The following is a 26,701-nucleotide window of genomic DNA, read 5'->3' on the forward strand; positions in this document are numbered from 1 at the left end:
ACGTTCGCCCAACCATAGCGGCCGTTCAACCACCGTCGGATGAGGTCAGCGACTTACGGCGCGAGATCGCGGCCTTAACTGCCAGCGTGGCCGAGATGCGGGCGACGTTGGACGCTCAGCGTTCGAGTGCCAGGTCGCGAGCTCGCTCACGGTCTGCCACACGAAAAGGGCGTTCGGGTAGCAGGTCGTCAAGACAGCCTGCGGACCAGGGTATTTGCTGGTATCATCGTAAGTTCGGAGATAAAGCGACAAGATGTACGCTACCTTGCAAATTCGCGCCTACCGCAAAAAACTAGGTCCGCGGGGGGTCTTGGCGACGGCCACCCAGAGCGCAGCGCCACGTCGCCTAACTATTTTCGACCCCCTCAGCAGGCGCAACTACCTCGTCGACACGGGTGCGGAGGTTTCGGTTCTTCCCGTACCCCAGCATCATCGACTGTTTCCACAACCCCTCAAACTGGCGGCAGCAAATTCCTCCCGCATCAATACATACGGGTACAGGAAAGTGGACGTGAGTCTTGGCTTGCGTAGGACGTTTCCGTGGCGTTTCATCCTGGCGGATGTCAGCTTCCCCATATTAGGCGCAGACTTCTTGTGTCACTATGGGTTGCTGGTGGACTTGCAAAATAAGTCCCTTATAGACCCCACAACCAAACTAAATTCGTCGGGCCAAATGGTATCTCACGCTGACAATAACCTTTCCGTTCTTTTGGAAGACATCTCCGACTCTCGTGTTCGGACACTCCTCCAAAAGTTCAGCCAGATAACTACCGAGTGTAGTCTCTCGAAACCAGTAAAGCACAATGTGCAGCACCACATAAATACTACTGGTTCCCCGATTTTCTCAAAGGTGCGTCCTCTACCACCCCAGAAACTGGCTATCGCGCGGAAAGAATTTGAACAACTTGTTCAACAGGGTATCTGCAGGCCCTCAAACAGCTGTTGGTCTTCCCCTTTACATATGGTCCCTAAGCCAAATGGCGAATGGCGTCCCTGTGGGGATTACAGAAGGCTAAACGCACAGACTGTTCCTGACCGATATCCGATTCCACTCATCCACGACTTTGCGCATCACCTCGCGAATTGCCGCATCTTTTCGACCTTGGACTTAGCCAAGGCATACCACCAAATCCCAGTAGCTCCTGAAGACATTCCAAAGACGGCAATATGCACACCCTTTGGACTCTTCGAGTTCACCCGAATGACTTTCGGATTGTGCAATGCGGCGCAAACCTTTCAAAGGTTCATTCACTCAGTCCTGCGAAACCTCGATTCGTCTATTTGGATGATGTTTTGGTCGCTTCTTCTACTGAGTCTGAGCACTTAGCCCATCTCGAGTGCATTTTTCAACGTCTCCTTGAGGCCGGTTTAGTCTTAAACGTTGAGAAGTGCAAATTCCTTCAAAAACAGGTGAGATTCCTCGGCCACTCCATTTCCTCTGAAGGAATACAGCCCGACCCAGACAAGGTGCAAGCAATCACAAGCTTCCCGCGTCCAAAAACAGTGAGGGAGTTGAGGAGGTTCTTGGGCATGCTAAACTTTTACCGTCGTTTCCTGCCCAAGGCCGCCCATCACCAGTCCGTTTTGAACGCGTACTTGTCTGGCCCCAAAACAAAAGACACAGGAGAGATTGTGTGGTCTGAAGAGGCTGTCTGCGCGTTCAATAAATCCAGACAGCAACTGGCTGATGCTACACTTTTGGCATTTCCTCATCAAGATGCACCCCTAGCCGTTTTTGTTGATGCCTCTGACATCGCAGTAGGTGCTGCCCTTCACCAAAAGGTGGACCAAGTTTGGCAGCCGTTGAGCTTCTTCTCGAAGCAGTTGAATCCCGCTCAACGGAACTACAGCACCTACGATCGCGAACTGCTCCCCGCATACCTGTCCATCAAATACTTCCGTTTCTCCCTAGAAGGCAGGCCGTTCACAGTGTTCACGGACCATAAGCCTCTCACGTTCGCTTTGAAACAGAAGCCCGACAAAGCGTCCCCTCGTCAGCTTCGACACCTGAGCTTCATAAGCCAGTTCACGTCAGACATCCAGCACGTGTCCGGGAAGGACAACATTGTTGCTGACGCTTTGTCTCGTGTCTCCGAAGTTAACATCCCCGCCTCACTCGATTTCTCGGCTATTGCCAAGGCGCAAGTGGATGACGCAGCACTTCAGAGCCTCAAGTCCAACCCCAAATACAAATTTCGGGAGTTGCCCATCTTCGGCTCAAACCTCTCGCTCTGCTGCGAAGACTCGGAAAAGGGACCTCGGCCATACATTCCGACCACATTTCGCAAGGAAGTGTTCCACGCAGTTCACGACTTGGCGCATCCCGGCATCAGGACAACAAACCGGTTAGTCACCGGAAAATACTTCTGGCCCTCCATGAACAAGGATATCAATTCCTGGGCCAGAGAGTGCATCGCATGCCAGAAGTGTAAAGTCTCCAGGCATGTAAGGAAAGAAGTGGGCTCATTCCCCCGCACTACCAAGCGTTTCCACACCATACACCTCGACATAGTAGGGCCTTTGCGAGACTCGCACGGTTACAAGTATTGCCTCACAATCATCGACAGGTTCACGCGGTGGCCTGAGGCAATACCTCTGAAGGACATTACGGCGCAATCTTGTGCCGAAGCCCTCTGCCGAGAGTGGATACCTCGCTTTGGCGTCCCTGCAGTGATCATCACTGACCAGGGAATGCAATTTGAGTCCACCCTTTTCTCCGAGTTAGGCAAACTCCTGGGTTTTAAACGCCAGCGGACTACTGCATACCACCCGCAGTCCAATGGGATGCTAGAACGTTGGCACCGGACGCTGAAAGCCGCCATTATGGCACGCGACGACCCGTCCTGGACTCAAGTCTTGCCTCTCGTCCTACTCGGCCTTCGTACAACCCGCCGAGAGGAATTTGCTGCCAGCCCCGCGGAGCTGGTTTACGGGGAGAACCCAAGACTCCCAAGCGATCCGGTCTTCGACAAGAGATCGGGTCTCACGGAGTCGGGGTTGGTGCGTCTGCTGAGGGACAATCTCCGACGCATCAAAGCGCCACCACCCACTCGACACTCGTCCATACCTGCTTGTTCGCCCAAGGAACTGGACACGTGCACGCACGTGCTGATCAGGACGGATGCCGTCCGGAAGCCGCTGCAGCCTCCATATGAGGGCCCGTACCGCGTTCTCGAGAGGGGAGAACATTTCTTCCAGCTCGAGATCGGTGGTCACAAAAAGGCGGTCTCTTTGTCCAGGCTGAAACCCGTGTGCGCCCCGAAGCAACGTCGTGTCCGCTTTGTGGATTAACGGCGAACGAAGTTCGGGGATCCGTCGCCGAAACCCCCTAGGTTTCGTCTGGGGGCGGAGTGATGTGGCGCGGCAGGATCTGCAGCATTCGAAATTTATTTCGGATGTTGCGGATGCGGACGGGTAGATGGCGCTGAACTCAGAAACTCTCCACTCACTCGTTTTCAGAACGCACCAGGGGAGTGGAGAACCAGCGGTAAAAAAAATGCCGTTGGTTGGGACAGTAAGGACCGCATGGAAATAAGTCGGTCTCTTCTGTATCCAACCGCGGCGCTATACACTTCGGCTCGCTCGTGACTTAAATTCAAAATAAATAAATACTTAATACTCATCCTTGGAAGTTAAATATATTGAATTTCAAAACTCAAGTATAAATAAATTCACTAAAAAGTAATACTTAAGGTCCCTGTCCATCGCATCTCTTGCAACGCTGTTACATCAGCCCTATATTGGGACAGGGTATCGGCTAGCTGCTTATCAGTTTCATCTCTGTACAGGGAGCGCACGTTCCATGAGAAAATGCGCAAATCGTTGTTCCTTTGTCGTTGCCGGGTCCGTCGTTTTAATATCCGTCCTATCCGAGGCTCCTGTTGTGGCTTCGTAACGGTTGTTTTCCATGTAGGGTTGTCAGCCCTACCCAACCCCCAACCTGGAGGACCAGTTGGTACAATTTGTCCCGTTTTTAGGCGCGGGAGACTCGCCTTCATCCTTCTCCGTCTGCAGCTTTTCGTCAAGAAAGAGCTCCCAGCGGTCACCACGTGGAGGTGGAGATAGGGTTTGGTAGTAGAGCTGTTGGTGTTGGTTCAGCAGGCATTTCCCAGGTTTTATGCTCGATCGTGGGTACCAATCCACATTTCGCCCCGGGACCTATACTACCCTTTGAATACTTAAAATGGCTGCATGAATTAGTTAATGAGACGACCCACACCGTCTGTTTTATTTGAATTAAATTGTGATTCCCTAATATCTCCAAGAAAATAACTTTTCTATAGCAATATTCTGACACGAATACTGGAGTGGCATTACAATGTTCTTTAATAGCCAAAACTTACATCCCCGGAGGTGAATTCTTAATTTCCGAAAGAGATAAAATTCCCAGTTAATGAATGCGAGCTATAGGAATATTTGTAAGGTTCATTGTCATGATGTAGCATCTAATTGATCTAGCTCACGGTAAAACTCTTGATGTTAATAACGTGTGGGTCTTGACGCATAGACTCTTTCAAATTGCTAATTCTTCTAAACGTTGCACCTTTGAGAGACGGAATTGTATCAATTTCTTGCACTGGTGGCGACCAGCAAATGATTTGAATGCTTGGTATCCCGGATTCTGTTGACGTTTTCTCCGATTCATCAAAGTTAATTGAATCCATAACATGGTTCATTCATTTTAATCATTTTTAGAACTAGAAAAACTATTTCATGGGAAACTTGCTATAGAGAAGTAAACGACCCCACGATTTCCAATTTTTAAATAACTAAAAAGCAATTCCTTTTTGGAGTGAAATTTACAGTATTTTTTATTGAGCGAGCCATGCAGGAGTTTGAGAATCACAAGTTCCCTTCTTAACTGCGAAATGCTTTTGCTTCATTGAAGACGCACTGCCAGCTCATCTAATGTTACCGGACTCCCCTCCCCATCCTCGAAAAGAAATTTACATCAAACTTAAAGTTACATTTCCTGTAGGTACGGAGTTTAGTTTTCGTTTTTACTTTGCCGCTCAACTGGGTAGGTTCAACTTTCATGCAAAAATGATTTCAATGAAATATTATAAAGAGCGCTTAATTTTTAATAAAACATAAGTGTTTGTAGTTTCAAATATATAGAACATCCCGAAAACATAACAAAAACTACTATTTTTCTGGTTCAACTGAATAGGTTTAGCTGCTAATTACTACTATATACAATCAATTCGTATTCATTCCTTACGATCTTTTTAACATAATAATAATAATAATCGTTGGCGCAACGATCCATATTGGATCAGGGCCTTGGAGTGTGTTAGAGCACTTCATTCAAGACCGTAACGGTACACTACAATACACTGTAGGAGGCAATGTGGTCAGCATTGCGCTCGCCCGAAATTATTGCAATGATTTGACTTAGGTACTCATTCATAGCTGAGTCGACTGGTGTCCGACGTCACATCACGATACAAATCTCACTGCCACCAGTGATATTCGAACCGCGACCTTCTGTACGATAGCCTTGTGCTATAGCTATCCAGACATCATAGATAAATTTAAAGCAAATGAATAATGCAAATGCCACCTTTATTTGCTAATATCTTCAAGGGAAATTGTAGATCAGACCATTGTAGTGGCGGCACTTGCGATGTCGTTATTATCGAATTGCATTCCCCCTTACATTTCGGTACAGAAGACCCCATATAATCTGTATAATATTAGGTTGGGGAAAACTTACACAAGACAACACTTAAAAATATCTTGTGTTGTATTAATTGCATCGGGTCATACTATACGGCGATTTGAAGACGATAATCTGGGCTATATGTGTCTCTTTGACAGTTTTATGACTGTACGTTTCAGTCTCAAGTTATAGCGCGTTAAAAATGGAGTCCACCCAGGAAGAAATTCGTCATATTGTGAAGTTTATCGGTCCGATACTGTAACGATTCGCACAGCACTTCGTTGGTTCGATCGATTTCGTTCTGATGTAGTGGATGTCGAAGATACTCCTCGTACTGGTAAGCCAATCGTCGCAAAAACCGATAAAATCGTCGAAATCATCCAAGTAGACCGGCAGCATTCGCTCGATTGGCCAGAAACTGGGTAAGGACCATAAACCCGTTTGGAACCGTTTGTAGAAGATTGAATTCCAAAAAAAATGGGTGTTTGGTGCAACACGAGTTGACGGAAAAAAATCTTTTGTGCCGAATCAACGCCTGCGATGCACTGCTGACACGGAACGAACTCGACCCATTTTTGAACCGGATGGTGACTGGTGATGAAAAGTGGAACACGTACGAAAACTTCAAGCGAAAAAGATCGTGGTCGAAGCGCAGCGAGCCAGCCCAAACCATCGCCACGCCCGGATTGACGGCCAGAAAGCTTTTGCTGAGTGTTTGGTGGGATTGGAAGGGAGTCATCCACTATGAGGTGCTCAACTATGGCCAGACCCTTAATTCGGTCCTATACTGTGAGCAACTCGACCGTTTGAAGCAGGCGATTGACAAGAAGCGGACAGGATTGGTCAATAAGTATGGTGTTATGTTTCACTAGGACAACGCTTGGTCTCACACATCTTTGATGACCCACCAGAAGCTACGGGAGCTCGGATGGGATGTCCTACCACACCCACCGTATAGTCTGGACCTGGTACCAAGTGATTACCATCTCTTCCGGTCCATGCAAAACGCTCTTGGTGCTACTAAGTTGGGTTCAAAAGAGGCTTGCGAAAACTGGCTGTCTAAGTTTTTTGCAAATTAGGGGGGGGGGGGTTATAAGGGGGGGGGGATAATGAAGTTGCCTTCTAAATGGCAACAAATTTGCGAACAAAACAGCGCATATTTGACTTACATAAATCAGATAATTCTAAGTATGTTAAATAAAGCGTTAAACTTCGATCACAAATACGACATTACTTTTTCCCCAACCCAATATTTAGATGGCAAGATTAGTATGGAAGTGGACCAAAAATATTGGATAAGTGCGGAAAAGTTTCTTTTAGAACGGTTTTCGAAACATTCGTGTTCATATTCGTTGTAAGAAATTACAGCGCGCTTGTCTCTTAGCATGGTATGGTTCTCCACACTATTACAATCTGTACAGAAGGGCGAAAACGACTTAAATAGCTTTCAACTTTCGAAAATTGTAAAAATAACAGCTGTATCCATCAGATCTACCCAGGTTGGATTTGTCATCCAAGATTTTCTACGTTGGGGCAATCCCTGTTTCAGGTAATTTACTCTTTTTTTCTGCGAATGTAGCCTAACTCAATGGTAAAAAATTAGTATAAAACTATAATAATGAAATATCAAAGAAAATGTGAATCTGGAATGGAAAATTTTTAATCTGAAAAGAAAAATTCATCAATGTTCCTCCTGCCTCCGACGTATGGTGAGGTGTGGCCTGTTTTAGAATCCTCACCCCATTCAATTGCAGGACGCCCCTTGTTAAAGAGAGTTTTGCGGGGTTAAGGGGGAGGAACGAAAAGGGAAATCCTCAAGTCAAGAGAGACGGTGTCTGTCTGTCTGTCTGTCACACCCGATTTATTCGGAAACGGCTAGACCGATTGTCACGAAAATTGGTGAGAGTATGTAATCTAGTGTTCGCTTTACTTGCAGTAAGTGGCGCCATATTGTGTTAAGTTTAAGGGGGGGCTCTCCATACATGTGAATGGAGAGTGCAATTTTTTTTTCACAGAATGTAGCCATGTGGGGTATTAAATGAAAGGTCTCAACGAGTACTTTTCGATTTGATACCGGGCGGAGAATAGGGGAGTGCGGGCTCAAAATATGACCCCCAAAAAGTGTAACAGGTCGCGTTCTCAGAACCTATCCAACCGAAAAATCTGAAAAAAATCACTGTGGTGCATCTATACGAAATCTAGGCCACAAAATATATCCGGTTCCGATATCTGCACAAATAAAGTTAATAATAGTATATTTCCATATTTTAGAAATTTACCCGACACCCTCTCTTATGTTCACCCCAGAAGTATAAAATTTGGCATGCGTAATAATAAAGAACATAATGCACAGTTCAGTCAAGTTTGAAGAAAATCCAACTATTATTAAACAAGTTATAGGGGGTGAAACTTTACAATTTTTGTAAATTTCGAGCACTCTACAACCTGCATGACGTCATTATCACATATGAATTCCTGAATACCACAACGAAATGAGTTCTTATGAATTGGGTCCCAGAGAATTATTTTGTTTTAGTTTTTTAGTTATTTGTCAACCAGACATGTGTGTATGCACGTATATAATATATGCGTGCTAATGAACTTTGCGGGTAGTGCCTAATTCAAATAGATATAAGAAGTAAATCGGAAATATGGGTACGATCAATTTATATACGTGCATATATGTGTACAGTGTTCGGAAATAGGCAGTTTGTTTATTTAGGGTGAGCGTGATATCTATGGCTGTAATATGTACGTATAATATGTCTCGTCGTTTGGAAAAATATGAAGGATTATATTGGATTTGTAGCTATATACGGATAGAAAAATGTGCTTTGAAATTTCTTACATAAGATGAACACAAAACCTTTATACCCGAAGTGCGAGCTTCCGGTATTACGACTTGTTTCATTTACATGTGGCTAAAAACCGAAAGTATTCCTTCCAATTTTTTTCCGAGTACAACATATAATTACATATTACAGACGTATATATTAAGCTCACCCTAAACAAACAAATGTTGCCTATTATCGAGTACTATACTTATATATATATCAACGTCTATAAATTTACTTCGATTTACTTCGTGCACATATAAAGTACATATATTTAATAGCGCTGGTTTAATATACAAATTTATCTATCTGAATTAGACACTACCCCGAAGCTTCATTAAAATATGCATATAAATACGTATATATGTTTGTGTCGAGTAATTGACATGAATATATAAAGGGTAGTATAGGGCCCAGGGGAAACGTGGACTGGTACCCATGGGAAATCCCTGCTGAACAAACAGCTTAACTACTGAACCCTATCCCCACCTACACGTGGTGATCGCTGGGAGTCCTTTCTTCATGAAAAACTGCAGATGGAGAAGGATGAAGGCGAGTGTCCTGTGCCTAAAAACGAAACAAAATGTACCGACTGGTCCTTCAGGTTGGTAGGGCTGAAAGCACTACACGGAAAACCCACGTTACGAAGCCATGCAAGGACCTTTGGACAGGATCTCAAAACGATTTCAAAACGACGAACCCGGTAACGACAACGGAATAATGATTTGCGCATTTTCTCACGGAGCCTGCGCTCCCTGCAGACACCGAATGCCGCTGAGCAGCTTGCCGATACCCTGTCCTTATATAAGGCTGACGTAACACCGTTGCAAGAGATGCGCTGGACAGGGACCGGTTTCCTGGAGAAGAGTCGCTACACCATATAATATAGTGACCATCCAGTAGACTTTCTGCTCGGAGTAGATTTCTTAGTCAGCCAGAAAGTGAAACCTGCTATTATCGGCTTGGAAAATATAAGCGAAAGGCTATGCACTTTACGTTAGCGAGGCAAATTTAGAAATATAAGCTCCATAAAGGTTCACGCTCCTAAAGAGGAGACTGCAGAGTCGGAGGAGGACAGCTTCTACGACTCAGTTAAGCGGACCCTGGAAGCCTGTCCCAAGTATGATAACAAAAGTACGACGACTGGCAAAGAGGCATTATCTGCCCCACACATAAAAAGGGGGATTTCACGCAGTGCAGCAATTATAGAGGTACCACGTTGCTGAGTACCATCTATAAGATATTCCCCACCATCTTGCTAGGGCGGATAACCTCATACGCTCAGAACATCGTTGGCCCATACCAAAGAGGCTTCACTCCAGGCAAATCAACAGATCAGATTTTCTCTCTGCGTCAAGCGATGGAAAAACTGTTGGAATATGGCCATCAGCTGCACCATCTGTTCATCGACTTTAAAGTCGCCTATGACAGCATAGGTCTATGACAAGAGGATGCCCTATCAAGCGTCCTTTTTACCCGCGATGCCGATGTAAATGCGAGGGGCACCATCCTCTTCACATTAATGAAAGCGAGATGAAGTACATGGTGTCAACGTCAACGCCAAAACCGAAAGAACGAACAACATCGAATCGCACTGGTCAAGCGAAACCAATGAAGATAGGAGACTACAACTTTGAGACCGTTGATAATTTCTTCTATCTAGGGTCGAAAATAACAACCGATAACAGCTATGTCGATGAAATCCGCGCACGGTTGTTGGCAGCCAACAAAGCCTATTTCAGCTTACAAAAACTGTTTCACTCGAAACGTCTCACCATAGGGTGACTTTGATCTTGCCAGTCCTTATGTATTCCACGGCGTCTTTGGTTCTTAGCAGAAAAATGGCGAACTCTTGGCCGCGTTCGAGAGAAGAATCCTCAGAAAAATTTTCGACCCCCTGCATGAGAATGGACTATTCTGTACCCTACATAACACCGAAATCTATGAGCGATAAAATCCAGCTCAACAAGTTGCTTTGGGCGGATTACTTAATCCGTATGGATGAGGATGATCCAACTCGGAAAGTGTATAAGAGCAATATCTATGGTAGAAAAAGAAAACGAGGCAGACCCTGCCTGAGATGGAGTGATGGCGTAGATCAGGACACTAGACAGCTTTTAGGGATATCGAATTGGTGGACCTCGGCGCAAAACCGGGGTGGTTCCTTATTAAGGCAGACCTAGACCTAGACCGGACTAATTCAAAGCTAATAATCCATTCATATGTGTAATGGGAATGTTATACACGTTTTAGAATGTACGAAATTCACATAGAATGTAAAAGTTTCACCTTCGGTAACTTTGTTAATAATAGTTGGACTTTCTTCAAACTTCAAATAAAGGTATGCCTTATGTTATCCCTTGCGCGTGTGCCCTTCTTGCCACTTCTACTTCCAGCGTAAACCTAAGGGGCCTACACAACTGCTTAGTAAATTTTCAACATATAAAAATATCTTATTATAAACTCTATTGGCGCAGATATTGCAACGGAGAGTATTTTCAGGCCTAGATGCCATGTGCTCAGACCACCATTATTTTTCAAATTTTTCGTTTGGTTGTATGTGTGTCTTCGACGTTGGGGAGAGCTCTGAGCACTCAGACCTTAGTGGTCTATTGTACTCGATTCTCCCGTCTAACGCAATATCCGGATTCCTTTATGTATGGCAGCAGTTCCGATAGTGGATGCGATGCTACGTACTGTAGTTGGAGCACATCAGCACCAAAAATCTGATGTCTGATGTGTCCATAGGCGGAGCACTCACATGGAAAATGTTCCGTGGAATCCGTTTTCTCATTACAAGATGGATACGTATCAACTTTTCTATTCTGAACATCTGCCCAACTAGTGAATTATGGCCAGTCAGAATGCCCACAATACTTCGGCAAGTCTTCCTGTTTTTCGACAGGATATACTTTGCAGTATGTTTGTTAGGCTCTGACAGGAAAAGTTTGGTGGGCTTGTTCCCAGCTTTTTATAGCAGCATCGGCCAACGCTACTGACACTCCAATTGCTGGCTCCGTTTCCAGTCCGGGTATCTAGTTTCTACATTCCTGAACGATTTTTGAAGTGATCAAAGTACTATTCAACGCTCCCAATGTAGACTGTATTCATTGAAAAAATGATGAATGCTGAATGAAAAAATTTGCCCCCCTCTTCTAAGGAATTGGGGCCGCCCTTAAGGGGGTCATCCCGTGTGTCAAACCCGCAGAATCGATTTTTTTTGCACCAATTGTATCTAGCAATTTTTTGATATTCGGAGTTGTTTAGAAATCACAGTGTTAAACAGGTAAAATGCCATGTTTATATCGATCGCCATAATAAAGCGCGTATTTATCAGTCCAAATGACGTTCGAATGACTCCGCCAAGATCATAAGAATTGACGCCCAGGCTTTACATGTGTTTCTTCAAGAAACCTAAGGTTTATCGACTTGGTATAGCAGATTAATGGTCAATTAATATTTTACAACAGAGGACCTGGAGAGGAAGCATCAACAAATTATCTTCATAATCACCTGAAGAACGTTGTCATGGATACGGCCACAAACATGCTTGGCCCCAGCCGCAAAAGGGGTCGGAACGGCTGGTTTGACGATGAATGTAAGCTAGCAACGGAACGGAAGAATGCCGCATACCGAGTAATGTTGCATTCTCAAAGAACGCGGGCACGCGGAGAGACTTATCACGGACTCCGTCGAGCGGAGAAGCCAGGCGCGGAAGTTTTACCAACAAGTCAGCAGCATGAAGCCTTACACACCTCGATGCTCATCCTACCGAGACAAAGAGGGAAATCTGATTTCCGACAGAATGGGCATATTAGAGTAATGGGTTGAGTACTTTGATGAGCTACTGAACAACCGGAACATCGGCGAGTTGGAGGTCCCGCCAATTGAAGACGACGTACAAATACCGCCACCACCAAGTTTAGGAGAAAGAGTCCGCGCAATTCATCGGCTAAAAAATCAAAAGTCGGCAGGAACCGATGGAATTACAGCCGCATTGGTTAAATATGGATGCGACCAATTACACCAAGTGGTTCATCAACTTGTGCTCAAGGTGTGGGACAGCGAATCAATGCCTGACGATTGGCAACGAGACATTATCTGTCTCATACATAAAAAGGGAGATATCACATAGTACAGCAATTACAGAGGTATCGCGTTCCTGAGTACCATCCATAAGATATTCTCCACTATCTTGCTAGGCCGGATAGCCCCATACGCCCAGAACATCATTGGCTCATACCAAAGAGGCTTCACTCCAGGCAAATCAGCAACAGATCAGATTTTCTCTGTGCGGCAAGCGATGGAAAAACTGTTGGAATATGGACAACAGCTACACCATCTGTTCATCGACTTTAAAGCCTATGATAGCAGAGCCAGGGTAAAACTGTACACGGCCATGAGAGAATTCGGTATGCCGACGAAATTAATTAGACTGACTAGGCTGACCCTGACCAATGTGCGAGGCCAGATAAAAGCAGCAGGATCACTCTCAAAACCATTCGACATTAACAACGGTCTACGACAAGGGGATGCCCTATCATGCTTCCTCTTTAACCTGGCCCTCGAGAAAGTGATCCGTGATGCTGAGGTAAGTCTTGCATTTACGTACGTACGGTCCAATCCTCTTCAAGTCCACCCAACTACTGGCCTACGCTGACGATATCGATATCATGGGAAGAACCACCCGAGACGTACAAACTGCCTTCATCCAGATCGAGCAGGCGGCGCGAGATCTTGGACTGCACATCAATGAAGGCAAGACAAAATATATGGTGGCAACGTCAGCACCGAAGACGAACCAACCAACAACATCAAACCGCACTGGTCAAACACAAACACGAAGAAGAATACGGATAGGAGAATACAACTTTGAGACCTATTTCAGCTTACAAAAACTGTTCAGCTCGAAACGTCTCATCATAGGGTCAAAGCTCTTACTGTACAAGACTATGATCTTGCCAGTCCTCATGTATTCCTCGGAAACTTGGGTTCTTAGCAAGAAGAATTGCGAACTCTTCGCCGCGTTCGAGAGAAGAATCCTCCGAAGAATTTTTGGCCCCCTACATGAGGATGGACGATTCCATAGCCTACATAATGACGAAATCAATGAGCGATACCATGATTGTTAGGTTGTGGAAAAAATTCGGCTCAATAGGTTACGGTGGGCGGGTCACTTAATCCGTATGGATGAGGATGATCCCACTCGCAAAGTCTATAAGGACAATATCTATGGTAGAGAAAGAAGACGAGGCAGACCCTGCTTAAGATGGAGCGATTGCGTAGGTCAGGACGCCAGACAGCTTTTAGGGATATCGAATTTGTGGACCTCAGCGCAAAACCGGAATGTCTGGAGTTCCTTATTACGGCAGGCCTAGAGCGGATACCGGTTGTTGCGCCGTGAATGATGATGATGAATATTTTATGATTGAAAATCGCATTCTCCTTTTTAAATGCGTTTTTCTCGAAACTGCATGTTGAAAATTTGCTGCCACCATAGTCTAACCTATCCAACGAAAGTCTTCGAAATGTTCATTACTTATAAAGAATATATTTCTACGGTCCGCAAACTAGGATAATTGCGAGTCATTTTAAGGTTTTTAAGGTTTTCTTTTAACCTTATTAAAATCGATTCAATGTATGTCTGTCTGTCTGTCTATCACACGCACTTTTCTCCAAAACGGCTAAATCGATCCAAACGAAATTTGGAGGACAGATGGGAGCTATGAAATCTCACGCATACAGCGAGTGGCATAAATTTTGGTGGAGTTTAAAGGGGGCTTCCCCATACAAGCAAAGGAGGGATTCCAAAATTTTTTTCACCAGATATAATCGTGTAGGGTATCAAATGGAAGTTATCGATTTTTACCTTCCGAAACGGACACTAGTTTAGGCGTGAATTGCAAAATGCGTGAGTAAGGAGTCAAAATGTACGCACTTAAAGTGAGACAGTATTCATTTTCGGAAAGTACCCAACCTAAAAATCCGAAAAAATCAGGCTGGTGCGCTTAGATGGAATCTAAGCCTCAAAATATGTCCCATTCGGATATCTGCTCAAATAAGCTCACTAATAGTATATATACGTGCTAAATTTCATGGAATTGTGGCTATTAACGCCAAAGTTATAGCAGTTCAAACTTATCAATTTCGCGAGAATTAACAGCATCTTAAGAAATGCAAATAAGATGCTGACGTCATAATTAACGAGAATAATTTACATTCCAGTGAAATATTAAAATTCCATTGGAGAAGAATCTAATTCTCCTCAGCCTTTTTAAGGTTTTGTTTTCACTTTTCTCAGAAACAGCTATACCGATTGACATGAAATTTGGTGAGAAGGTGGGAACTGCGGACCCCCAGACATGCAGGGAGTGATATCCTTCTAGATTGAATTTAGGGGGGTCCCCATACATGTAAAACGGATGTAAAATTTTTTTTCACCGAATGTAGTCATGTGGGATATCAAATAAAAGGTCTCGATTAGTAATTTTCGAAGCCGGTCTTAGTTTTAAGATTTGTTAGAAAGGCGGGAAGTGGGAGGGGCGGAAAGTGATGATTTCTTTAACGGGCCCATTCTCAGAAATTTTCCAACCGAAAATCTGAAAAAAAATCATGAAGCTGCGTCTATATGGTGCCCAGGCCTCAAAATACTCTCCACATTGATATTTTTTCAAATTAAGTTGATAATAGTATATTACAATTTTTTTAGGGAAAATTGAGTAAAACCCCCCTTAGGTTTATCCCAGAATTATAGAACTTGGTGATAGTATAAAATGTAAGACCATTCAACACCAACAACGGTCTACGACAAGGAAATGCCCTATCATGCGTCCTCTTTAACCTGGCCCTCGAGAAAGTGACATGTGATGCTAATGTAAATGCAAGAGGTACAATCCTCTTTAAGTCCACCCAACTACTGGCCTATGCTGGCGATATCGACATCATGGGAAGAACCACCTGCGATGTACAAACTGCTTTTATCCAGATCGAGCAGGCGGCGCGAGAGCTTGGGCTGCACATCAATGAAGGCAAGACAAAATATATGGTGGCAATGTTAGCACCGAAGACGAACCAACCAACAACATCAAACTGCACTGGTCAAACACGAAGAAGAATAAGGATAGGAGAATACAACTTTGAGACCGTTGACAATTTCTCCTATCTAGGGTCGAAAATCACAACCGATAACAGCTACGATAATGAAATCCGCGCACGGTTGTTGTCAGCCAACAGAGCCTATTTCATCTTACAAAAACTGTTCCGCTCGAAATGTTTCACCATTGGGTCAAACTCTTACTGTACAAGACTATGATCTTGCCAGTCCTCATGTATTCCTCGGAGACTTGGGTTCTTAGCAACAAGAATTGCGAACTCTTGGCCGCGTTCGAGAGAAGAATGTTCCGAGGAATTTTTGGCCCCCTACATGAGGATGGACGATTCCATAGCCTACACAGTGACGAAATCTATGAGCGATACCATGACCGTCAGGTTGTGGATAAAATCCGGCTCAATAGGTTACGGTGGACGGGTCACTTAATCCGTATGGATGAGAATGATCCCACCCGGAAAGTCTATAAGGGCAATATCTATGGTAGAAAAAGAAGACGAGGCAGACCCTGCCTAAGAGGGAGCGATTGCGTAGGTCAGGACTCCAGACAGCTTTTAGGGATATCGAATTGGTGCACCTCGGTGCAAAACCGGGATGTCTAGAGTTCCTTATTACGGCAGGCCTAGACCGGATACCGGCTGTTGCGCCGTTGATGATGATGATGATGGTGATAAATTATAATATGAAGCATATTATCCCCAAGTTTGATGAAAGTTACAGTAGCTCAAATTTGTCTTTCGGTGTAAATTTATAACCCGAAGCACTAATTCTGACATGCTAAATGCATATACATAACGGGCTACATACAAATGGCATAGTTCTACACTCAAATATACTTACAGAAGAAGCAAGCAAAACCATTCATACCTGAAGCGCCCAGCTTCCGGTTTCCCGACTTGTTTTATATTTGATGTAGGTTACATTCTTTCCATTTGCTTATAATTTAAACTGAGACTATGAAGCGTATGAGGTTGACTATTATCAATACAGGGGTTTCCACCAAATGATTTATTTAAATCCCTTTCTAAAAAGTAGAGGGCAACGGAATTTGTAGCTATGTGTCATGGAGCTGTCGTGCACTCGTCGGACCTGATATCTTTTTCTTTATCTTCTGCCTTTGGCCCGTTCACAAGCGGGGTCGGCTCGTCGTGATCGGTTTCGTCATTTTATTTTGTCAAATGCCTAATTAGGATGTAATCGCGAGACCTATAAATCCCCATCCAGTGTATCAAGCCACCATTGTTTTGGCCTTTGGGCTTTTTGGTTGTTTTGGGCTTTTTGGTTGTTTACCATTGACTTCGATGTTCAGACCAATATTGACAAGTGCATTCTCGTTAGCGTGAATTACGTGACCACACCATCGAAAACACCGCTCTTGCAGTTTTTCCACGATCGGTGCAAACCCATATCGATCGCGGATATTCTCATTTCAGACGTAATCAAAACGTGTCACGCCACCAGTGCAATGCAACATCTTCGACCCCATTATCGCAAGACGCCGTTCACTGTCTTTAAAGTCGGCCAAAACTCAGAACTATAGAGAGCGGCAGACGGACGACATTGCAGTCAATTTTAAATTTGGGACGTGCGCTGATACATCGATCACAAAGAACACCAGTTGGGGAATGCCATTTTATGCAGGTTGCGTTAATGCGTGAAGCAATTTCATTACGCAGTTCTCCATTGGCTGATGGCATTGACTCGAAATATTTAAATCGCTGAGTTCTGGGCAGGTTACTGCCATTGCCAGAACTGAGCGATTTAAATATCTCGAGTGGCAAGTTACTGCTATTGCCATGATGGGTTTCGTGATTTTGTTTTATCAAATGCCTAATCAGAATGTAATCGCGAGGCCTTTATATCCCCATCCAGCGTATCAAGCCACCATCAGACCAATATTGCGAAGTGAATTCTCATTAGCGTGAATTACGTGACCACCCCATCGAAAACGTCACTCTCGCAGTTTTCTACGATCCGCGCAAACCCATATCGATCGCGGATATTTTCATCAAAATCATCATCAAAATGTGTCACGCCGTTAGTGCAATGCAACACCTTCGTCCCAATTATCGCAAGACGCCGTTTATTGTGTTTCATAATCTGCCAACACTCAGAACAGAGCGTCAGACCGACGACATTGTAGTAAATTTTAGATTTGGGACGTGCACTGATACGTCGATCACAAAGAACATCAGTTTTGGAATGCCACCTCATCCAGGTTGTGTTAATGCGTGATGCAATTCCATTACGCATTTTTCCCTTGGCTGGTAGCATTAACTCGAGATATTTAAATCGCTGAGTTCTGGCAATGGCAGTAACCTGCCCCTCGAGATATTTAAATCACTCAGTTATGGCAATGGTAGTAACCTGCCAAGAACTGACCGATTTCAATATCTTGGATCAATGCTATCAGCCAATGGAGAACTACGTTATGCTCCTCACACAGGGAAACACAAAACCTTTTATACCTGAAGCGTCAAGCATCCGGTTTCCCGACTTGTTTATTCATTAAAGAAACCTTGAAAAACCACCAAGAAAAAAGTTTATCAAGGCACTAAAAATTTGGCTTTCAATATTTTTTAATAATCCTAGTTTGCGGACTGTGGTTAAGTCCGGATGTTAAAATGCCGTTTGCATTTTTCCTTTAAGGTGATAACAGCGCCCTCTAGCGTAGCAGCAGAAAAATATCTTTTTTTGGAGATGAGTGTATTCACAACTCTCTTGAGTGGTAATGGACATGATGGCTTCTTAATGTTCATTTGGCGGTGATTTCGAAGTAAGAGAGAATTTACTTATTTTTATTTACGGGCTACTCAATTTCAGATTCCTATAGTTCTCTTAGCGAGGAATTTGTTAAACGCACAATAACTTCGACTTTTTCACAATCAGGTTGGAGCTGCTAACTCCAATTCTTTTTCCAATCAACTTGAACCACTATGGAAAATATAATGCTTACTAGCTTTTTTATTTTTTAGCGTTAAGTCAACAACTGTCTATTGATGATGCAAACTTTTATCTCAGATACTAGTTGGATAACAAGTCTCTAAGGTATATTCTGGAAAATGCTATGAAAATTTTAGTAAAATTAACAAACTCATAACAGGATAAAGGTGCTTTCTGCATTGGTCTATTGCACACTAAAACATCATGGAATGGCACAATAATTTGGAGGAAATGCAGTTCTGCAAGTCTAGGCAACAGCTCATTAAGTGGCTTTAGATATAAGTTTTGATAAAGAGCGGTTAATAATGCTAAATTTTGAACCTTTCTAATGTTTAGTAATTTAACGTTCACCACAATATACCCACCTTCTCTAGAAAAACTCTTTCGACTTTTTCCGATGAGTTATGTGTGCAAACAGAAATTACATCTTAATTAGATCAATGAAGTTGGCTAAAGCAACAAACTTCTTCCCAGAAGTCCTTCTAACTTCTGACGCACATTTTTTCCTAATAAACTTTCCTTTGGGCGCTATCAATTTTTCCTGATCTCGTGACATTTATTCGGGATAATTTGCTGTACGCGAACTTATCAATCTTTATCAAAGGATAAAAGTAAAGTCCCGGGTAAGGACATTAAGGCTCTTGGCATGTAAGGCTCCCCGTCCATTCTCCATCGCATTTAGAACTTTCCGAGTAGCTTAGGAGGGAACACATTCCAACTATAACAAATTCATTTGAAACTGATGGTATCACAAGCTGGCGGCGCTGAACAATGGCGAATATGGGGCGGAGGGAAATAGGATAAGAAGCAAATCGCTTTCTGATATCAACTGAGATTGAAACTCAAGGCCAGATTAGTCAGCTGGCGTGCTAAGCGCCGTAAAAAGTTTATCTGCTTGTACGGTTTATTCGCTCCTCTTTCAGTTTCCTCCGAAATCCTTCAGACTTCCAAGTCGTTCCTAACTATTATCTCGTCGTTCTTTGTTCTTGCGACAGCGGAGTTCTGAAACACTTGGATTTGCTCAAGGATAATCCATCCACATCGAATTTGGAACGATGTAAACATTTTTTGTCCTTGTTGGATACTGTCACGTGCGGTTGTGCAATGTTTTTATTTAAAATGAAGAGTTGGGGGTTTATGACTGCTGTTCCGAATGAAACCTTTGAAATGATTTCAACGCGACTGAAACTCTTCGAGTATATCTTCTTGTTTTGTGGTGTGAGGTTTCGGATAGCTGTATCGTAACTTTTGATAGCAGATGAAAACTTGAAGGGGAATGAATGATTTTTGGTGAGAACGCCTGCACTTTCAGCAAAGTGTGAAATACTCGAGCAAAGTTAGCAATCAAACAACAATCGCTGCTCTCAATTCCACCCGATTTACTTTAAAAAGTTTAAATGAGCATCCAGCGAGTTGTTCCGAACTTAAGAAGGTTTACAGATTTCCAGGAATCAGATATTTTAGGGCGAAACAATTTACAAAATATTCTTGAGCTAGTTTTCCTTTTCTATTCCCTGCTATTCAAATATTGAGAGGAGTCAGAATAGAAGGTATTATTAAAACAGGTACTTTGCCTTCCTTTTAGCGTTAAGCATCTTGAAAAAGAACTTTTAATCGAGAATATATGTATGTGTGGAAAGAGGAGGAAGGAATTAGCTGCAACTCTTCCATACAGCGCTGTTTCAGTGTTTCCTGATAGTACGACAAGATGCTTTACTTAAGGAGCCCCTTCAGTTATTTAAGATGTATGATTGCAGAGGAAGTTTTACTATGAAGTTCCCACTACGCAGGAACTGGAAACTGAAAAGTTTATCGAGTTGAAGTATAAAATTAATTACATCCCAGACGTCAGGGCGTTGTTGTGAGATAAGGATGCAAGCAAGTCTAACTACACTTAAGTTTGCATTTTTCGACTAACCTGTTTTATTATGATGTACATCCTGAGAAAGTATAATTAAATTCTCATTACATTGTTGAATTTCAACATTCGAGTAGTTCGCATCAACCCCGAAAGGGTTTGGACCGTAATGCGCTAACATAATAAAGTGTGGAAAAAGGCGTATCGGATATAATGTCGAAAACACATTACATTTCCTTCAGGAATCCTGGCTAGTGTTCATACATTTTCTAGAATTTTCAGTCGTTTTTGAGTTTAAAATTAAAATCAGAAATGCAGTTGCTTAAGGTATGACTCGAACCGTCAGAAGCAAAACTCAATTGAATACCTTGACACCGTAAAAAAGCTCAACTCCATTATGTGATGCTTCTCATAGTATTCAGAAAATGCAGAGTAAGAGCGTCAGGCTACAAAGTGAAACGTTCTCAGATACTTTTCAACATAAAAAAGTCAGAATCGTGACCTTGTATGATATATGAGCTTCTCAATATTTGGCAATCCATTATGTATTCAAATCAGATTAATTAAAAGTGTTTCAACATTGCTTGTGGTAAACAATTCACAGTTTGCTGAGATTTATCAGCCCTATAACTTTCGATAGACTATTGTAGTTACACTTAACCTTTTCACCGTTTTTTTGTTGAGGATACTGGGAGTCCTGAATCCGCATCCACTTGATGACGGACCGGACCGGGACCGGGAAGCAACTGACTTCCTCTCTTCGGTCCGGTCCGTCATTAAGTGGATGCGGACTCAGGACTCCCAGCATTCTCAACGAGAAAACGAACTTATGACGGATTTCACTTCAATATAATTCGCACTCATGTGGTGTTTGCGATCATATATAAATGGAGCGATTACCACCTATCGTCACTTTCGGTCACGCTGCTCCCTGGACCGAGGTGAGGCAGCATCTGATGAGTTGCTTCTGCCCTGGACGAAACCGTCAGTCAAGCTTTTCTTTGCATCGTGTTTCAAATTCTTCGCTCCGGAGAAACGCCCCCTACCACAATATCAAAAGCCCTGGTTGCATGTTCGGTGCGGGTTCAGAAACTGAACAGAGACAATGTAAATTTGTCATTATTGTATTGTTTAACGTAGGATTGATTTTCCAACGTAAAATTGGCTCCAGTATTTCAATTAAACTAATTTGTAGTTTTTAATTTGTGTTTATCGGAAAATATTCTCCCTGACTTGAATTTTCTGGTAAGATATTCTTGATCCAGTTTATGAAAATCGGTGCTTGAAATGTTCAATTGAAGATAAGGGGAATTTCACTTATCATAGTAATTTTATGTAAATAATTCTACGTAGAATGGAGTGGTGGAGGAGAGAGTTGGTGTTTGTATTTTTTTTTTAACCAGATATAGTCATGTCGGGTATCAAATGAAAGGCCTCGGTTAGTACTTTCCCAAGCCGTTTCTAGTGTTGACATTTGTTGGAAAGATGAGGAATAAGGAGGGTCGAAAATGACCGTTACTTTTACGGACTTACGGAAACTGCCCAACAGCAAAATCAGGAGGCTGCCATTATATGATGCCCAGGCTCCGAAATACCCTCCATACTGATATCTGTTCAAATTAACGGAATAATAGTACATTGCTATAATTTTTAGTAATTGACTGCAAAACCCCCTCAAGTTCATCCTAGAATCACGAAATGCAACAATGCTGGCTATAGCATAAAGCATAACCCTGACAAGTTTGGTGGAAATATGACTATCACTAACAAAGTTATAATAGGTCCTAGTTGTCGTTTTTATGCAAATGCATGACTTTGAATGTCAGTATCACGCGAAAGAAGATATTATTAATAATAACAATCGTTGGCGCAACAATCCAGTTGAATCAGAGCCTTGAGGTGTGTTAGAGCACTTCATTCAAGACCGTAATGATGCACTACAGGATAACAGTACGCTATAGGAGACAAAGTGGTCAGCATTGCGCTCGACCGAGATTATTACCCTGATTTGACTCAGGTACTCATTCACAGTTGAGTCGACTGGTATCCGACGTCAAATCACGATACAAATTCTACTGACACCAGTGAGATTTAAATCGCAACCTTCCGTACAGTAGCTTTGTACTTTAAGCACTCAGCTATCTGGACAGTGGATATTACCACATAATATATGCATTCATTATCTGGTAGGTACTAATGAGACAAATGTCCACTGGAATGTTTTTATATAAGTGTGAATCGTATGAGGTTGACTGTTACTAATGCAGTGCTTTGCAGATCAAATTACTTTTGTAAATGGCTTTTCAAAAAATGGATCGCAATGAAATTGTGGTTATATTCCACACGATTCTCACAAAATGTCGCTTTCGTTAATCTTATCAACTTATTCCTACCCTCTTCTGCCCCTGACTTGCAAAGTCAAGAAGCAGCCAACGCTACACGCGAAGATAAGGAATCATCCATTGACGATCCTTTTCGTGTATGAAGTCGACATTCCCCATGCTAGACACGCCTACAGATTATTACTACAAGTTTACTGTTAACCACGATATGGATGATTTGATTGCTCGTGTGTTACCGATCAGTTGAGAATTGCTGCTAGTAACAATGCGCTGAAAGCTGGAGAAATCCATTAACCTCGTGCCATTAGCGTTGTGAACACGTTGTGAAAGAGAGTGTAATACTTTTTTTCACCGAATGTAGCCATCTGGCATATCAAATGAAAGGCCTCCATTGGTACTTTGCGAAGCCGTTATTAATTTTGACATTAGTTGTGAAGACAGAAGTGCGAAGGTCGTAAGTGTTCATATATTTCACGGAGCCATTCTCAGAAACTACCCGAACAAACCATTGAAAAAAGAATCAGAAAGCTGCTCCTACATAGTCTCCTGGGCACAAAATACCCTCAATGGCAATATTTACTCAAATAAAGTTAATAATAAAATATTACTATTTTTTGGAAATTGTTCCTACAGAAGAAATACAAAAGAACTTTCTTACTTGAAACCCCTAGCTTCCGATTCTCGACTTACTTATTTTATCTTCTTTTATTTGAGGCTTTGGTACGGTCCCAAGAAAACTTGGGTACGTTTGTAAATGACATAACAGTGACTGCAGTGTCTAAAAGAGCGTCTCCACATTCCCAAGCATGACTAGCATACAGGCATGTAAGCACGTGTCGCCTGGACACTTCAGCAGAGCTGGCCTAAGAGCTGGCGGAACTTCAAACTAAAATTCGCCACTATCTCTTTAGCTATTCGGAAAGCTCAGTTCCCGGGTTTTTGCATGTTTATCCCGGATAGGCTTTTTAATCATCCCCACTTTACAGGATCACCACCATTCGCAACCGATAAATCTGTTTTTGTAAGAGGTGCCGGAAATATTTCGATGGTTAAAGGAACAACTGAAATCTGCAGGTTAGCAAGCTCACAAATGTTTATCCCCTTTAATCGCCTTTTACGACAAGCAGCGAATAATTTGATTGATCTTTTGATTCTTAGTCCAGCGTAAGATAATTAGTCAGGTAAGATATAAGATGAGTTAAGTAGATAATCGTTATTAATAAAGTTCAGAATTCTCGCACCTGTTTCTAAGACAAACAAGTCGGTGTCTGCATGGTAAATTTTGGTACCCGCACTGCCATGGAGGAACTCACAACGATCATTGACTCCTTCACTCTACAAGAAACTACATCATAGAACGGGAACGCGGTGGCTCTAAACTTCTCTACTTTTTTAGCTCACGGGCTCAACATTGTGTCGGCATTCTCATCCCTGAGAGTTTCCTTCACGTCAATAACGGGGTCGATCGGCTTGGAACCCGTGAGATGAAGCTCACTCTTATATCAGTTAATCGCACGATTCATTTCTTCAACTGGTATCGAGGCAGATGCTCTGGGACAACTAAAACGTTCCTGCCGGGGAAAAAGGTTTAGAGTACGCAATCAGGGTAGCGCCGTACAGTCGAATTGGCGAAAACTTACGACCTCGTCCTGCCAATACATGGCTTCTTAAACGATTATATCTTTTTTCTTCATTTTATAGTGGGAACAGTAAAACGCAAATCGACTATATCCTCATAAGATTGACATGAGCGCCCGCAAGATATCGAACACTCCTTTCTATTAATTGGACCTGGCGACCGCAAAGGACAAATTGCGTGAATATTTCGAGCAGATTCCAACGGAAGAATTTGTTTGTCTTCCACTTCTAGAAGTACTGCGGATATTTGGATCAATTCCGCCTGTCAGCACCACTGAAGTTGAGGAAGTAATAAAACAAATGAAATTGAGGAAAGGTAGAGGACTTCACGAGATGGCATTTGAACTCTGTAAGGCGAAGGGCTGGGATCCAACACTGTGGCTAAATGAATTCTTCAATCGGATTATGGTTGATGGTAGAACACCATCTGACTGGTCAAAAGCACTACCGTTCCGATATAGTAAAAGGGAGGCCCTCCAACAGAATGTTACCATCCGATCTGGTTGCTGAACTATGCCGGGAAGATTTTTGAACGTATTCTTCGCAACCGTATTCTCGATATTGTTCAAATAACCGCGAATCAGCCCGGGTTTGTCAAGAATTGCGGAACTACTAACGCACAACACGCTACGCGGTTACTTATGGAGAAAAAGCCTTTGATCGTGGATCACGGTAACTCATTTAGTATGCTCTGAGGCAACACTTGATGTCAGAGGAGCTGTCTACTGTGATTTAAAACAGCTTCTGACTTCTGTCCGCTCCTTTTTGTTTATATTATGGACACTGCCACACGGGACATGCGACGCTCAATATCCTAGACCCTGCTCTATGCAGATAAGATTTTATTACTGTCACATAACAAAGCAAAAATCTCGAGCAAGTTGCTCAAAAGTAGAATGAACGCCTCATGCAGCACGGTCTGGGATTAAATCTGAATCAAACAGATTTCTGGAAGAAGGAGGCCAAAGAATCAGGCACTATCAATGTCAGTGGTAACCAACTGCTGAAAACTGAGCAATTTGAATGCCCCCCCATTAATGCTACCTAAAAGTGATGAATGGCGTGATGAAATTGAATCACATTTCAGCGCAACTTAGATGAAGTGGAGTCCCACAACTGGCGATACATCAACAAATGTCTCAAATCTAAAATTTACCACTGTGTTGAGTTATGGATAACGATGGACTAGTGGCGCAACACTCGAAAAGAGGACACCCGCGATTGATTTGGGGGTGTTCTATTGTAGTAAAATAACGAGAGAGGCGTCTTAGATGCCACAGATGCGTACGTCACGTTAATGAGAATTCATTTCCTATGATTCGTCTGAACATTGAACTCGATGGGGAACGAGAAGAAGAAGATTCAAATTATAGCGAATTAAGGATGACAGTCAGGACTATTTATATTTTTGCGTTGCAATAGCGTTTTTTTTTGGCAGGAGTGCTTCATCGGTTCTCGCTGGGATGGGGGTTTAAGCGGAGACATTGAAGCCATATCTGCCTTACTTAATGACTGCTTCAAATATACTTTGGGAATTACCAAATAAGATTGATGGTTTATAGCAGAAGTTCAATGAAAGCCGTGTTTATATATTTGATTTGTTTATTTAAACCCAATATCGATCCTGTTTCCCATTGTGGTGTTCACAAGGTGAGAGCTGTGAGTAAACTGTCGCTTCTACGGAGTGACTGATCTACTCCCTTAAAATCTAGCACTTAGCTAACTTTTAGGGAGTAGATCACTGCCTTGGAAAAGAAAGGTAATTAAAAGTTTTAATTGCAGGCGAGCATAAAATTACTACTACAAGGGCGGTCAAAAGTAAGTAGTGGAGGTAACATGTCACAAACATGTGCTTAATATTTAATCCATCCTGAAAATGATCGCATTTTGGCTTCAAGAGATAAGGCTTTCCACAGTAGATCAGAAGACTTCAGTGTTGATTAGGAGCACTGAATTAGACGAAATGAATAAAATGTAATTCTTGACGTAATCTTGGAGCAGTTCTGTCCGCAACCTCGTCCCTGGTCCAATGTTGGAAAAAGTGTAGCGAACAAATGGCCAGTTTTAAATTTCAATTTCAAGTGTAATTCACGGAACATAATTGGAAAATGACCATAATTTGTAAGGTGGGTTAGTACGTACCTGCGTGTAAGTCATCCAGCAACATGGCTCAACTTGGTTCGAATCCAAACCCCAAAACTCCAACTCCTCCTCGAACAATGGTCCACAAACATCCGTGGGGTAGTGCAACTTTCCTGTTCTGAAAATGAAATGCAAAAGACATCTTCCTTATCCCCACTTCATCGTCAAAGATTT

The 26,701-nt window shown here is 42.8% G+C and overlaps 1 protein-coding gene across 12 annotated transcripts in view; it reads right to left on the reverse strand.

The window, feature by feature from the left end:
* Nucleotides 1–26,701, reverse strand: part of LOC119657839 (potassium voltage-gated channel protein Shaw) — a 354,266-nt gene that overhangs the window by 80,563 nt on the left and 247,002 nt on the right. For all 12 annotated transcript variants that reach the window (XM_038064984.1, XM_038065040.1, XM_038064998.1 and 9 more), the window contains one exon: nt 26,528–26,645. In XM_038064984.1, the coding sequence (XP_037920912.1) occupies nt 26,528–26,645 (118 nt within the window). The remainder of the gene's footprint in view (nt 1–26,527; nt 26,646–26,701) is intronic.

This window comes from Hermetia illucens, chromosome 1, assembly GCF_905115235.1.
Source record: "Hermetia illucens chromosome 1, iHerIll2.2.curated.20191125, whole genome shotgun sequence".
Classification (NCBI taxonomy): domain Eukaryota; kingdom Metazoa; phylum Arthropoda; class Insecta; order Diptera; family Stratiomyidae; genus Hermetia; species Hermetia illucens.